We start from the raw sequence: 14,219 nt of genomic DNA on the forward strand, positions 1-14,219 counted from the left end.
ATGACCTTTTGTTTAAGATGTTTATGGAACCTTATTAACCAGGTCCTCCCTGCTCTGAATGAAACAATTTACAGAAGCACAAAACATCTCTCTTTTTCCAATTTGTGTCTGGGTCTGTTTGTTGCTATCTCATGAATGTTAAATTAGTGTATGGCTCCTGGCTGGCTTTACTCCCCCAGCCCTCTTAGAGTATCGACTATCAGTCTTTTAAACATGATTGCAACAGTTATTTCTGTGCAAACTCAGAAGGGAACTACAGTTAGACTGCAATAAAGATTGCAACAGAGTTGGGGTGCTGAGATAATCAGCGAGTGTCCTAACTTAATAGGGCTTAGGCCAGAGGAGGCCTTGTTTAATAAGGACTTAAAGAGCTTGTACAGGTAGACCTGCATGTGTGAGGGAGAAGGACAGAAACAGTATTCTGTAGAAGACACATAATAAACTAAAAATACTTTATACATTTCTGTATTGCTATAATTTGTTAAATAGGAATTGACAGAAAATACAGAGGTTACTACAAACCCTTTCCACTCTCTTTAAGAGTACACAAAGCCTGCCTTAGATTTATCTGTGTAGGACTAACTTCTTGGATGTAACCCTTAAATAAGCTTTTGCATGTGTTGTAATTGTAGAACTTTGTGTGAAAACTTTTTTTTTATATGTTCCTGCAGATTTATTTGATCAATGTGGAGTTACAAAGCCACTGAATGTATTGAAGCACACTCAGGGCTGGGTAATTTGGCCCACATATCCATTACTAGATGATCAGCTGACAAGTTTAGCATAGGCAGATCCCTGCTAACCTTCAGCACTATCTGCTGATGACAGATGGATTGTTTGGATTCAGCCCTCTGCCTTCTCCCCAGGGCTCTCCCTCACTCAGTCCGCTCATCCCACTAACAGGGGGGGATTATTTTTTTACCTGCATTTGAATGTGTCTTCTTCTGATTTCCCTCTTTGTGTGCAATATCTGGGTAAGATTGTTTTTCTTTGGGAAGTTAACTGGATAAAGCAGTAGCTGTGTGTCTTGTTTAGATCATTCTTTTTCTTTTATTTCTATTCAAAGAAGTTGGAAGTAGCTCTTTCAGGGAAGCGTTGGACCGAGCGTGAGCTCCATCACTGAGCTGAAGAGGGAGAAGGCCGGTGCCTTTGGGAGAAGAGGAGGAAGAAGGAACCATGGGTGTGCAACAGGAAGATGTGGAAAAGTTCCTAAATGGAAACCCTGCATTTGCTAAACAGTACTTTGCCAAGAAGATGAGCCCTGCCTCCATTTCAAAAGTGTCAGGACTCCCAGAGAAAAATATTGATTTCAGCCAGTTTCAGCAGCTCTCTCAGGTAAATTTCATTATTTAGTTACCTAACACAAACCTATCCATGTACAGTATAACCTCTGACAAACATCTGCATTTATTATGAAGGTCCTGATTGTCCCTGCTGGAAACAAATTCTAAAAAAGGGCTATTTTTCCCTCTGTTTCAAGGTTGAAGAAAGCCAAATCATGTATGACTTGATCAAAGACATGCAGGAGAGCATTAACGTGGAAAAGGTGGTCTTCAAGATCCTGAAGAGAATCAGTGCACTCATCCACGCGGACCGGTGCAGCTTGTTCATATACCGGCAGCGGAACGGCATCGGGGAGCTGGCCACAAGGCTCTTCAATGTCAACACAGAGGCAGAGTTTGATGACTGTGTGGTGCCACCAGACTCTGAGATCGTCTACCCGCTGGACATGGGAATAGTCGGCAACGTGGCCCTGACCAAGAAGACTGTTAATGTGAAAGATGTCACAGAGGTAAGTGGAGAAAAATGCACCAATGAACGGTAATCCTGAAGTTAGAATGGTAACGCTCCATCTGGATGGGGTGTAGATGTTGAGCATCTCTGCACTGTCTGTCACAGTGTCATCCATGATATTACCTCCAGATGGCGCCACCACCTTCAATCTTCAAATCACACACTTTTAATGTTTTAACTACTAATCAAATGTTTATCTTCATAAAAATTAAACCTTAATCTCATAGTTAGCAAGCCTGTTTCTGAAGGCCATGTAGCTCATAAGAGTGAAGAAGAATCCTGCTGAAAATTAATCCCAGTGAAAGGAGCAAACCTGAAAATAGTATGTTGCACATGGACAAGCACCAATAGTTTATGTTTGAAAAAGACACTCATGCTGTGGCATCCATAATTATACCATTTCATAGAATTAAACAAAATACCATCTTGTGATGGGATTACACCACACTTGAAACCAGGGGCATAAAGTGGTGGGGCTATGGCCCCTTCCCTACTTCCTACCCCTCTGCTTTCACCTCCCGTGCTAGGACAACACCCATCTGTGAACTTGGCCTTCATTTTGATCCAAAATGCAAACTTTTACAGTTTTGTGACTGTATCTAGGGGTTGGTGATGTGCACGGTTGAGATGCCATCCGTCCACAGACAGACAGACAGACAGACAGACAGACAGACATTGGCAACACCTGGCAAAATGGTCAAAACTGCCTCTGGGATAGTTCCCGCTAAAGTAGGTGTCTCTAGGACCACATTTTGGACTCACTCACAAGGTGAAAACAACACCAGTGTCGCTGTCCCCACTTGTAAAAATGCTTAAAATGACACAAACTGTGTAAATGTATACTACAACCCTAATTCCAGAAAATGAGCTATTAGTTGTTAGAATACAAAAGATGCAATCTAGAAATTAAATTCTGTGATTTGGTTATCAACAGTTTTTGTTCCTCAACAATATGTTGGTGTATTATTATATCAAGCTGAACAGAAGTTTTGACAATAATCAATAGACACATCCTTACTGAATCTGTATGTTTTCATGATTTACATTATTCTTAAAATCTATGATGCTTATAGACAAGTAAAGGAAGAGTTGACAGGTATTTATAGTTGACCAAGTGAGAGTATAAATCCCCTTGTCAGACGTAATCCATTTATTTCCAGATCCCATCCCCCTTCTGCTCGAGCTGTGGATTAGACTCCTCTGACATTTAGTCAGCAGTCAGCAGGAATGTAAAACAGATCAAAACAACAATAAAGAGTAAACTATGAAAAATATGTATAGTTCCCATTTCTAATTTGAAAGTAGTTTACTGTAGTTTCATGATGAAAAGTGGGAAACAGCTGGTTGATCCTATGATAGTGATTATAATCGATAGTTGTCAGTCACGTCCAATTCATTACAGAGATTTTAGGTACTTTTCCAAAGGTTTTATTTTCAAGTGATTTGTCAACTGGGTTACTGTTATGGTAAATAATGGTCTTGGTTTCGGCCCAACGTGTAATATAGCTTACTTAAGAGGCCTAGAATTACCTACCTACCAATTCCCCTCTTCTTCATAAAAGTGCTCATTTGGAGGCAACTAACGTAATTTATCATGTGATGGATGAGGAACAACATTAGTCAGCTAGCTCCACAGCGCCGTGTCGGTGCTGGAGTATGGTCTGGCTACACCAGCTCATCATTTAGGGATAGGGGAAACTGGTCTGGCTTGTTTGCATAAGTTCAAACCTTAGATTGATATACAAGCCTAAATATGGAAAACATGAAAGCTCCCCAAAAGTGAAGCCAAAAGATCTCGATCGCTCCCTTGTGGCTGGCTGCAGCAAAGAAATCGAGTAGACCACACACACATTTTTTTCCCCACAAAGATGTTTTTTGTCATTTTAGGTAGATTTTATCCTGTTTAAGTATTTGTTTTTTTCTGATAAGTTATGTTTATTTAGATATTTGATGCTGTAAAAATGTGAAATTATGAAACATCACAATTGACAGCTGTGATTGACTCGCAACACTTGTATAAACGGGACTTCGATACCGCCCGATCACTACTGCACAGAATCTGGTTGCAAAATTACAACATGGCCGTGCCACTGCAAAATAGATAGCGGAGACTGCAAAAGGAGCTGGATGTCAGGCTTTATCTTAGCACTGTACATCTGGTAAAACCAGACTAGGAATATAATAAATCTATTCATGACTCTACATTCTACAATATACTAATTGGAGATACCTGCAAGTTAGTTCAGGTTATATATTCATCAGTCATCACTCCACAGTATCCCATGTAAACTATCTGCACGGAGTGATGAGGGCAGAGTCTAGACGCCAAACTCTAACTATGTTCTACTGTTACAATAAACTCAAACATTGTTGTCTGACTGAATTGAAAATTGCGACTATTATATCAAGTTATAGAACATTTACGGCATATTATATATATATATATACACGTAATACATTTTATTATACGCGTAATACATTTTGGACCTAATTTGTTCATGTATTTTCTGTCTTTTAGAACCAGCACTTCAGCTCATTTGTCGACGATCTCACAGAATACAAGACCCGGAACATTCTGGCTACGCCCATCCTCAACGGCAAAGACATGGTGGCTGTGATCATGGCTCTAAACAAAACCACCGGACCGCATTTCACCGCAGAGGATGAAGATGTGAGACCAAACTACACAAGCGCCAATGCATGAAGCGAATATAAAGTGTGATGTCATATCAAAGTTTCTTTAACATAAACCTTTGTACAGAGTATCTTAAACTGTGATGATAACCTTTAAAGACAATCATCAGTCTTTTATTACAGTTTGGAGGAAATCGCCTTCAGGCCTATTGGTCGATCCTTAAGGTCTTGTGGGACCAGTGTGTGTTCAGTATACAGTACGTTAGGCCATTAATCCCAATAAGGAGTAAACTAAGCTTCAAAATGGAAATAGGCTTGAGGTGGTCATGTCAGTTATGGACTTAGATCTACAGCAGGTTAATGACTTTATTAACAACATGTAACTATAAGACAGGGTATGATATTTTTAGCAAAAATAAATAAATACAAGTTTAGGACCATGAATGACAGCAGCAGATGAAGACAACATTTACTTCATAAGGAAGTGTTCAAGTAGCTTTGAATGTATTTTTACATTGTCACTATATTTGCCAGGGCTGTAACCTGCCTGGATATCATCATTATCTTTTAAATTAACAAATGCAAACCTGAATGAAGGCCTTTTATAAATGTGAAAAATGTGCTTTGTTTTTAGACAGTCTAATTCACTTAAGAGCACCCTTACCTTTTCTTCATGCTTAGCCATGGGAAGAGTCTAATAGGATACCAAAGGAAGAGAAAAGAAAAAAAGTGGAGATAAATTGATGAGGACGCTCCCTGGTTTGATGGAGATTTGTCAAAGAACAAATGTAAATCACATCACATTAATGTGCCTTAGTTTCATTATAATTCTGATGTAGACTTTGAGTCCTGTATCTTAATGTATCTTAATCAACACAGATTCATTTGACTTGCTCATTATTTATGAGCAAAAAGCCTGCGTGATCCAAACTGATGGGACATTTTGGGTCTCATTGTAGATTGTGTTTTTAAAAAGCACACCTCATCATGTACTGTAATGTCTCTCATTCTGCAGTGTATCAGATTATGCTGTATTCTCACACATCTTGTATTGTGTTATGTTTCCTGTATATCTGTTCACAATTTCTTTTCCGGACACTGTATCCTATCATGTTTTTATATTGCTTTCTTTTCTCGTATTTGTCCGTTTAGCTTTTTTTAAAGTATCTGAAAATTGCCACTTTGAACTTGAAGATCTACCACCTGAGTTACCTCCACAGCTGTGAGACCCGTAAAGGACAGGTGAAGGACCTGCACATGTTTTGTTGGAATTCACTCTCAGATTTTTGGGCTGAATGCTTGACATAACTGCTGTATGTGTTTTGTATTTTCCTAGCTGCTGCTGTGGTCCGCCAACAAGGTATTTGAAGAGCTGACAGACATTGAGCGACAGTTTCACAAAGCCTTGTACACGGTCCGAGCCTACCTCAACTGTGACCGCTACTCTGTTGGTTTACTAGACATGACAAAGGAGAAGGTACTGTGTCTGTCTGTGTCTTTGCCTGTAATATCCCAGGATTTACACTCATGCAGGTGCTGACTTTTTCCTCTGCATTATTGTGTCTATCTTCCTTCAGGAGTTCTTTGATATTTGGCCAGTGTTGATGGGAGACCAGCCACCTTACTCAGGTCCGGTCACTCCTGATGGCAGGGTACATTATTTATTTCATTTATTTAACCTTATGATAAACAATCTGCTTGGCAGTGGGTATGTTGCCACTGGTCTTTTTCTGTTGTAACTTTTTTAAATCAAATCTCTGTGTTTTATCTTCCCTCCAGGAGATAATTTTCTACAAAGTGATTGACTATATACTACATGGAAAAGAAGACATCAAAGTAATACCGTAAGTATATTTGACAACAACAAAATACCAATAAAATCAGACTTAAAGGTATTTAAAGTAATCTACAGAACTAGCAACATTGTGGGGGGCAGGGCTTTATGTAAAATGTATGTACCATGTTACCCAGTTTTGAATGATGCACACCGCCAGTGATTAATCCCAGCTAGGAGTTAACTAAGCTTCAAAATGGAAATAAGCTTGAGGTGGTCAAGTCAGTTACGGATCTGCAACAGGTTATCTATTTAATTAACAGCATGTAACTATAAGACAGGATATGGCAGCCATTTCCAATGAGGAACTGAAAACATTGTATCCATCAGGTTAGGGGACAGAGGTTATTATCAATGCTCTCTTCAAAGCCACCAGACTCCTTTTACATTGGTTGGTTGGTGGTCTACTGCGGCCTCTTTTGGTTAGTTTGTTTGTCTTAGTGTCTTTAGTGTTTTAAAAGGTTTAGAAACTAATAAAACTAACCAAAAAACGTACCCATCGAGGCAGTGGAAAACCAGTTCTATGTTCTATGAGGAAAACTGTTTTTGTCAATCTGGTGGCTTCAGTAAAGGGCTGACGACAAAGTAAAGCGGTGAAAATACAATGGCATTTTTTTCCTGTCCACAGCAGTACATTGCTAAGCTTCTGTACAGGGACTAGGTCTACTTCTCTGAACTGGGGACAAAACTTAAAAAAAAAAAAAATCTGAACTACCCTTTTAATAACACATCAGGGAACAGGGTAGCCAGTACAGTAACAGTAGCCTCTCCTAGTTTGGTTACAATCTGAGCTCATATCGGCTAACTTCCATCCACTTGAATGTCTGTCAACACAGCAATCCGACTCCAGATCACTGGGCCTTGTGTAGCGGCCTTCCGACTTACGTTGCTGAAAGTGGTTTTGTGAGTTTCTTTTCATTACATTACTGCAAGCTGTTGCATCAGTTAAAAACCAAATGATTATATTTGCATATTCAAACATTGTGTTTTATTTCTTCTCCTCAGATTTGTAACATTATGAATGCAGCTGCTGACGAGACTTTCCAGTTTCAGGTAAGAGACTTACACTACGTAAGACGGCTAAGCTCTGCTGACAGGTAAAAGAGATATACAAAAAAAGAAACACCCATATAGAGATGAATCACATGCTTTTGCTTGTTATTCCAATGTTTCAGACTGAGCCCCTGGACAGTAGTGGTTGGACCATAAAAAATGTTCTCTCGCTGCCAATCGTCAACAAGAAGGAAGAGATAGTTGGTGTGGCCACTTTTTACAACAGAAAAGATGGGAAGCCTTTTGATGATCAAGATGAGCAACTTATGGAAGTATGAATCCTGTCACATAAAACTTTTTTATTTGATTGAGATTATTGTATTTAAAATAAGAAAATGTGATATAAATGAATCTTGGTACTGTATTGCGTGATTAACGAAAGTCAACCATTTTGACTTCGTCTGTGAATTGTCCTCTCCTGATACCTACTGTGCATATTATGCTGATCCTGTTCTCAGGCGTTGACCCAGTTCCTGGGATGGTCCGCTTTGAACACGGACACTTACGACAAGATGAACAAGCTGGAGAATCGAAAAGACATCGCTCAAGACATGGTGCTCTACCATGTCAAATGTCGGGATGACGAGATTCAGAATGTCCTGGTCAGTACTGTGTCAAGAAAATAAATAGTACTGTATACTCTATCAAAAGTTCCAATGGTCCATTTTAGCTTTTCTACAATTTTTCATCACAGTACATTTGAAAGAAATTACCTCAAATTCAAAATAGCTGTTGGCCCACCACAAGGCATCAGAAATGGTCCATCATCCATGTTATAAACTTTCTGTTCGTTATAAATGTAACTACTTTTGTACTTGCTTAGTCAATCCATACTTACAACCTCAATGTTTTTCTCATCTCTCCCAGAACACCAGAGAAGTCTATGGCCTTGAACCCAGTGAGTGTGAAGAGGATGAGCTCCTACAAATCCTGGTAACATCAAAACTCGTCTGTAACTGAGTGTCCACACATTTATTTTTCCCTCAGTAGCATATAATCTTTAAAAGGGGAAGAATATTTGAGTTATTCAAATATTTGGATGGTAATCCTTTTCTGTTATATTTAAGCAGAAGTGTCTGTCTGCCTCTGGCATGAATGTGTTGTGTACTTTGTTTGTATCTTACACTATTTTTGCTCTTGTTTCCTCTCAGAAAAAAGACCTACCTCCACTTATTAAGAAGTTTGAGATCTACGAGTTCCGCTTTTCAGATTTTAACTGCACAGAGATGGAACTGGTGAAGTGCGGGATCCAGATGTACTACGAGGTTGGGGTGGTCAAAAAGTTCCAGATCCCTCAAGAGGTAATTTAGACACAAAAATATCATTATTATTCATTATTATAAAACACCAACTCTTTGTGATTAAGCCGTTCTTGCCTCTCAGGTGCTGGTTCGGTTCATGTACTCGCTCAATAAAGGCTACAGAAGGATCACCTACCACAACTGGCGACATGGCTTCAACGTGGGACAGACCATGTTTACACTCTTAACGGTATTATTACTCTCTACTATATTATCTTCTCTTCTACTAACTATCTTCAAAATGTGTATTTTCTTAAACTACTTTGTTTGTGTCTCTGGGTGTTCAGACAGGGATGCTGAAGCGGTACTACACTGACCTGGAGGTAATGGCCATGATAACTGCAGGCTTCCTGCATGATATCGATCACAGAGGGACCAACAACTTGTACCAAGTCAAGTAAGTGCTGTTGGGAACTTTTTCATTTCTTTGTAGAAAAAAATAATCAAACCTACACTTTGCCAAACTAAATCCATAGCTGAGTATACAGATCATCCCCTGCAGAGAGGTACAATAACACTGCTGTGACTCATAATAGAAAATCATTTTATGCTGTAGGTGCACACATACCAACTTTAAGGTTCAGCTTCTTTGTCATTATACAAAACAAGATTGCACAATGAACTGCAGTTGTAGTCCTCCTCCACGCCGCACACACAGGCATGTACGGTAAAACCATGTCAAATAGTTTAAAGCGGAATAGGATAAAATGATGAAATAGAAGGCTTTATTAAGTTAGTCAACGTTACATGATTTTTGTGTGGTACTGCAGTAGAAAGGGCATACGGAATCTGCAATTTCCCAGCTTTTTTGCAATTTCCCAGCTTGGAATCAATAAAGTATTTCTGTTCTATTCTATTCTATGTCTTCAGGTCTAGCTCATAAAAATGCATGAATGTTCATTAGCCTAATTTTTGAAAAGCTTTTCAGAGTTTTTTTATGCATCTTAAGCAATTGGGCTGCATGGCCATTCACTGATAATCATGGATAACCATAAACTCAGATATAATGTTCACTGTGGCGATTGTTTTTAATATCTGATGACTTTTATTCACATCGACAGATCTGGCAACCCGTTGGCCAAGCTACATGGCTCCTCCATCTTGGAACGACACCATCTAGAGTTTGGAAAGTTCCTTTTGGCTGACGAGGTGAGAAAGAGGAAGGTGAACTCGGGAATAACTTCACCTCATTTAGTCTTTGGAGGATGTGAAGAGATTTCAGCAGTCATTAACTATGACTGATGCCCATCTCATCTCATCTGCAGTCACTGAACATCTACCAGAACCTTAACAGGCGACAGGTAGAACATGTGATTCATCTTATGGACATCGCCATCATCGCCACTGACCTGGCTCTTTATTTCAAGTCAGCACAACCTCTCATGACTCACTCTACTTTATTCCCTCATTTTGCTTGTTCGCTTATCTTTTACACTGTAAAAATACATAACGGAAATGGTAAAACAGCTCTTCTCCCCGTACCTTGCTAGGAAAAGAACCATGTTCCAGAAGATTGTGGATCTTTCAAAAACATATGAGGATGAAAAGAAGTGGGTGGACTTCATGTCTCTAGAAACAACCAGGAAAGAAATCGTCATGTGAGTACAACAAGCATGTTTGTAGGTCCTCGTTCCCTTTACATTTCTCCCTACTGTAAATCTTCTCTATTTCAGGGCTATGATGATGACCGCATGTGACTTGTCAGCTATCACCAAGCCTTGGGAGGTACAGAGCAAGGTGAGAAGCACATCCATTTAATTACTGTGCTATATAATAAGTGTTTGTAGTCTGCTTTTCGACAGATGACTGTCTATGTTTCAGGTTGCCTTGTTGGTAGCAGCAGAGTTTTGGGAGCAGGGTGACCTGGAGAGGACAGTACTGGAACAACAGCCTATTGTGAGTTTACAAATTGTTGACGTTAATACGTAAAGATTTTTATCTGTGTGAAAAAGTGTATTTGTCAAAGCACATATTAGCATCAGTAAATAACTGTGTGGCTATCTATGGTGTGGTCCGACAACACTTTTCTTGAATTTTGGATAAAGTGCTTAAATAAAATTTAAAATATAAATATGGATAAAATACGTTTCTTTCACAACAAATAGCTAATTTATTATCCTTCTGGTATTATGGGACACAATTTTAGTTGTTTATAGTGTAATACCATCTCTCTTGTGTGATTAAAACAAGCTGAAATAATTATTTTCCATATGTATGTATTCATATATGTAATATGTGATTTACCACAGCTGTAATGTGCTGGAAGATCTTGAAAATTGAACTTAAGTGCTTTAAAAGTGCTTGAATTTGACCTTGGAAAAGGTGTATGGACCCTTTATATAGCTAATAGAGATAGTTGCTGCTCATTGTTGCTGCTGTTGTAGTCATTTCAGACTATTCTGTGGCCTATTTGACATATGCATCAGTTAGGGGTGTAGCCAGAACCTAATTCATTGATAAATCTTTAACTAACCTACAGCTACACGTATATCAAGTGCTCATTAAGCTCCTTAATGATAGAAACATAAACTCAGCAGAGACCAGGAGAAACAGTAAATGTCAGGCGTTTAGTAAAAAGAAACTGCTCCCTGTTGCTGTTATTATTGCTTTTCTGAATGTCAATATCATGTTTTGGATTGCCTCAAACACTTTCTGTCTCTACCACCAGCCCATGATGGATAGGAACAAGTCTGCAGAACTTCCAAAGCTACAGTGTGGTTTCATTGACTTTGTCTGCACATTCGTCTACAAGGTAATGTTAAATATTGCATTTTGACAGATGCTATTGTACATGGTCCTTCTTTGTTTACCTAAAGTAAATCATTTATTTGTGTATATATTTAGTATCCCCCAGATCTGACAGAATAAGTTATCTGCTGACTTATTTTTATTGGAGCATCAAAAAGTTTGAACAAAGCACTAAACTAAACCGTAATCTGTCTTTGACTAATTTTCTCTCAGGAGTTTTCCCGCTTCCACCCACAAATCCAGCCCATGCTGGACGGCATCCTTAATAACAGGAAGGAGTGGAACGCTAAAAAAGAAGAGTACGAGGCTACACTCAAAGCCCTGGAGGAAGAGAAGGCTGCTAAAGAGGCCGCCTCAGCCAGTAAAGGTGCACTGTTTGGAATAATCACATCACTGATAAATTTATTAGAACTGCTGTGATTATGTTTGCTCAATCTTACAGTTATTGAATATGTACCGTGGCATGCCATTTTGTATCAGCTGATGGCTTGTTATAAGGTGGGACTCTATGTTGAGTACCAATATCCCAACGAACTATGAACCTAAGAAGTTGTTTAGTTAGCCAAAAGACACAAAAAAAGCCTAGTTGCTAAATGTTGTATATATTGACTCTATTCTTTGATGTCTTTGTCTTATCAGCTGGTACAAACAACGCCGGTGGTGGAGGCTCCAAGACCTGCTCGGTGTCCTAAAAGGTCAAAAAGCAGTGCACACATGGACGGTTCACGACAGGCAACTTCAGAATTACTCGAGCACCACAGCCAGTCAGTCAGTCTCACCGCCAAGGAAGAAAATGCAATAAATTCAGGAAGACGGATACATGAGTGAATGCACAGCGCCGTAGTATTTCTTCAGAAAAACTGGCTCAGATCGGAAAAGGAAAAACCTAAACAGGGAGAAAAAGAGCAATGCTTTATCTTTTAAGGGATACTAAACAGGGGAGCAAAAATTTGAATATACAACGAGGCAGGACACCAACACATCTTGGAAAAACATCAGAGGAACAACAGAAGCAGGCAGTCATGAACACTTCTACTATTGTTTAAATGAGTCAAGATGATCTTTTGAATCTCAGGTTTTCACTGATCCTCAAACAGAATCTGCGTTTGTATTTCGAGGATTTATGTTAGTTCAGATGGTGCAAAGACGCTGTTTGTATGTATGTCTGTTTGTTGTGGGACAAACTTTTTTATTTCATGTCACAGTTTCTTTAGCTTTGAAACACAGCAAAAATCAGGGGTTAGAATTTATAAATACATCTGTGTAGTATGTTATGCCCATGTACAGTTTGTAATATATAAGTGAACACATATACAAGTGATTCTTTGCTGCAAAACCCAATCACCGTAGATTGTATAGGTTTGGAGTCACTTACCATTTACAAATGAGAGTCTGTTTACCTTGATTCTAGGGAGCCAAATGTAGATGACAAGCTCGAGACTGCTACAGTTAAAGATGCATATTTACAAAACTATGAATATTTAAAGCGATGGCATAGACATTTAACTCACTGTCTGCAGACAAGGCTGTAGTTGCTTACTCATGATGCCTTCATACTGTACATACACCTGAGAGAGTCGCTGAGAGTATTATATTTCATGAACATAAAATTACAAATGTCTTATTAGATTAGAACATGTACAAAGTCTGGATAGTTGGTTCCAGATCAGATTAACTTTACTATGAATGATTGGACTTCAGTGGTAATTCCATCTCTTTTTTTAGCATAATATGGTAGCAGGAGTAACCATCTCTCTCCCACAGCTTCAAAAAAATTACTTTTTTTAATCCCCGGTGGGAAATTCATCTTCTACAATGAACCCAACCTGGATAGGAGCAGGGCTCCGCCCTAGCGCACCAACCAATACCTAATTCAAAGCCTGTGTGTTGTTCAAGGTCAATGATAGTATTTATAAAATCTAACAATGTGCTTTGAGGCAAGAGGACTTGTGAGGCAGCCGTGTCCATCATGCATCTGCAGTAACAATTTCTGCAGACAGTTGTTTGAGACAAAATAACTTCTTGTAATGACTTGTACATACTTCCTTCCTCCCTGTAAATATAAAAGAAATATTTTTCTAGAAATATAGATGCTTATTTTGTAAATAGTGTAATTTGTAAGCAGTGGTAAATGAGTCGAGTTAAGTTCTTATTCCTAAATGATTGAAACATGGTTTTATTATGCTTGCTTCCATTTATTGATTTACAGGTATTCCACATGTTAAGAGATTAGGTGTATCGAAGATGGCCATGTAATATTAGACAATAAATGTACCCTAATATGCAGTGAACCAGTTAACATTTTAAGTAGACTTATTTCACTTTATGGTCAGTATTTAAAAGCTTGCTCTTTCATGTGCTCCATGTTTACTATGACTCAAATAAAGCAAATGTATTTTTATGAGGTAACTGAGTGAACTGCATGTTATGCTGAAACTTGAAGATTGATATAATGAAGGTTACAACATTACACAACACACAAGAGCATTCAGGAACACTTCTGTCCACACTGCACTTTCTACTACTGGTCCCTGACCCCAATCCTGGGATTGCTGCTAAACTAGGCCAGGATTACTACCATGCAGGCTCTTTCCCCAGGCTCATCTCCTACTGAAGGACAGCTGAGCACAAAACCTGCGCGCGCACACGCACTAGTCACAAAATGCATGTGCTACAGTCTGTTCCGTCTTTGTATTTCATGCAACTGACAAACTTAACCTTAACTTAAAAAAGTGGAACGTTTAGAGAAAGACACTCTTGATGAGATGACATTAACTGATCTGCTGTTATTCTCTATTGTAGTATGAGAACGATATGAGAACATAAAAACCCCTTCACACAAAAAAAGACACTGA

At 38.8% G+C, this 14,219-nt stretch overlaps 1 protein-coding gene across 1 annotated transcript; it reads left to right on the forward strand.

Annotated features, from left to right (window-relative positions):
• Positions 1 to 1,176: 1,176 nt before the first annotated feature.
• Positions 1,177 to 12,056, forward strand: LOC310958969 (rod cGMP-specific 3',5'-cyclic phosphodiesterase subunit beta-like; the record flags this gene model as incomplete). Its single annotated transcript, XM_083930132.1, has 23 exons — positions 1,177 to 1,335; positions 1,481 to 1,792; positions 4,313 to 4,465; positions 5,581 to 5,670; positions 5,765 to 5,905; positions 6,006 to 6,080; positions 6,208 to 6,272; positions 7,099 to 7,165; positions 7,268 to 7,315; positions 7,438 to 7,587; positions 7,774 to 7,917; positions 8,183 to 8,248; positions 8,467 to 8,616; positions 8,699 to 8,806; positions 8,904 to 9,013; positions 9,678 to 9,765; positions 9,882 to 9,982; positions 10,107 to 10,214; positions 10,290 to 10,353; positions 10,438 to 10,512; positions 11,285 to 11,368; positions 11,578 to 11,731; positions 12,004 to 12,056. 23 exons carry the CDS (start codon positions 1,177 to 1,179, stop codon positions 12,054 to 12,056), a joined length of 2,565 nt encoding a protein of 854 aa, XP_083786258.1.
• Positions 12,057 to 14,219: the final 2,163 nt, after the last annotated feature.

The sequence above is a fragment of the Echiichthys vipera genome (assembly GCF_963691815.1).
Source record: "Echiichthys vipera genome assembly, chromosome: 16".
Lineage (NCBI taxonomy): Eukaryota > Metazoa > Chordata > Actinopteri > Perciformes > Trachinidae > Echiichthys > Echiichthys vipera.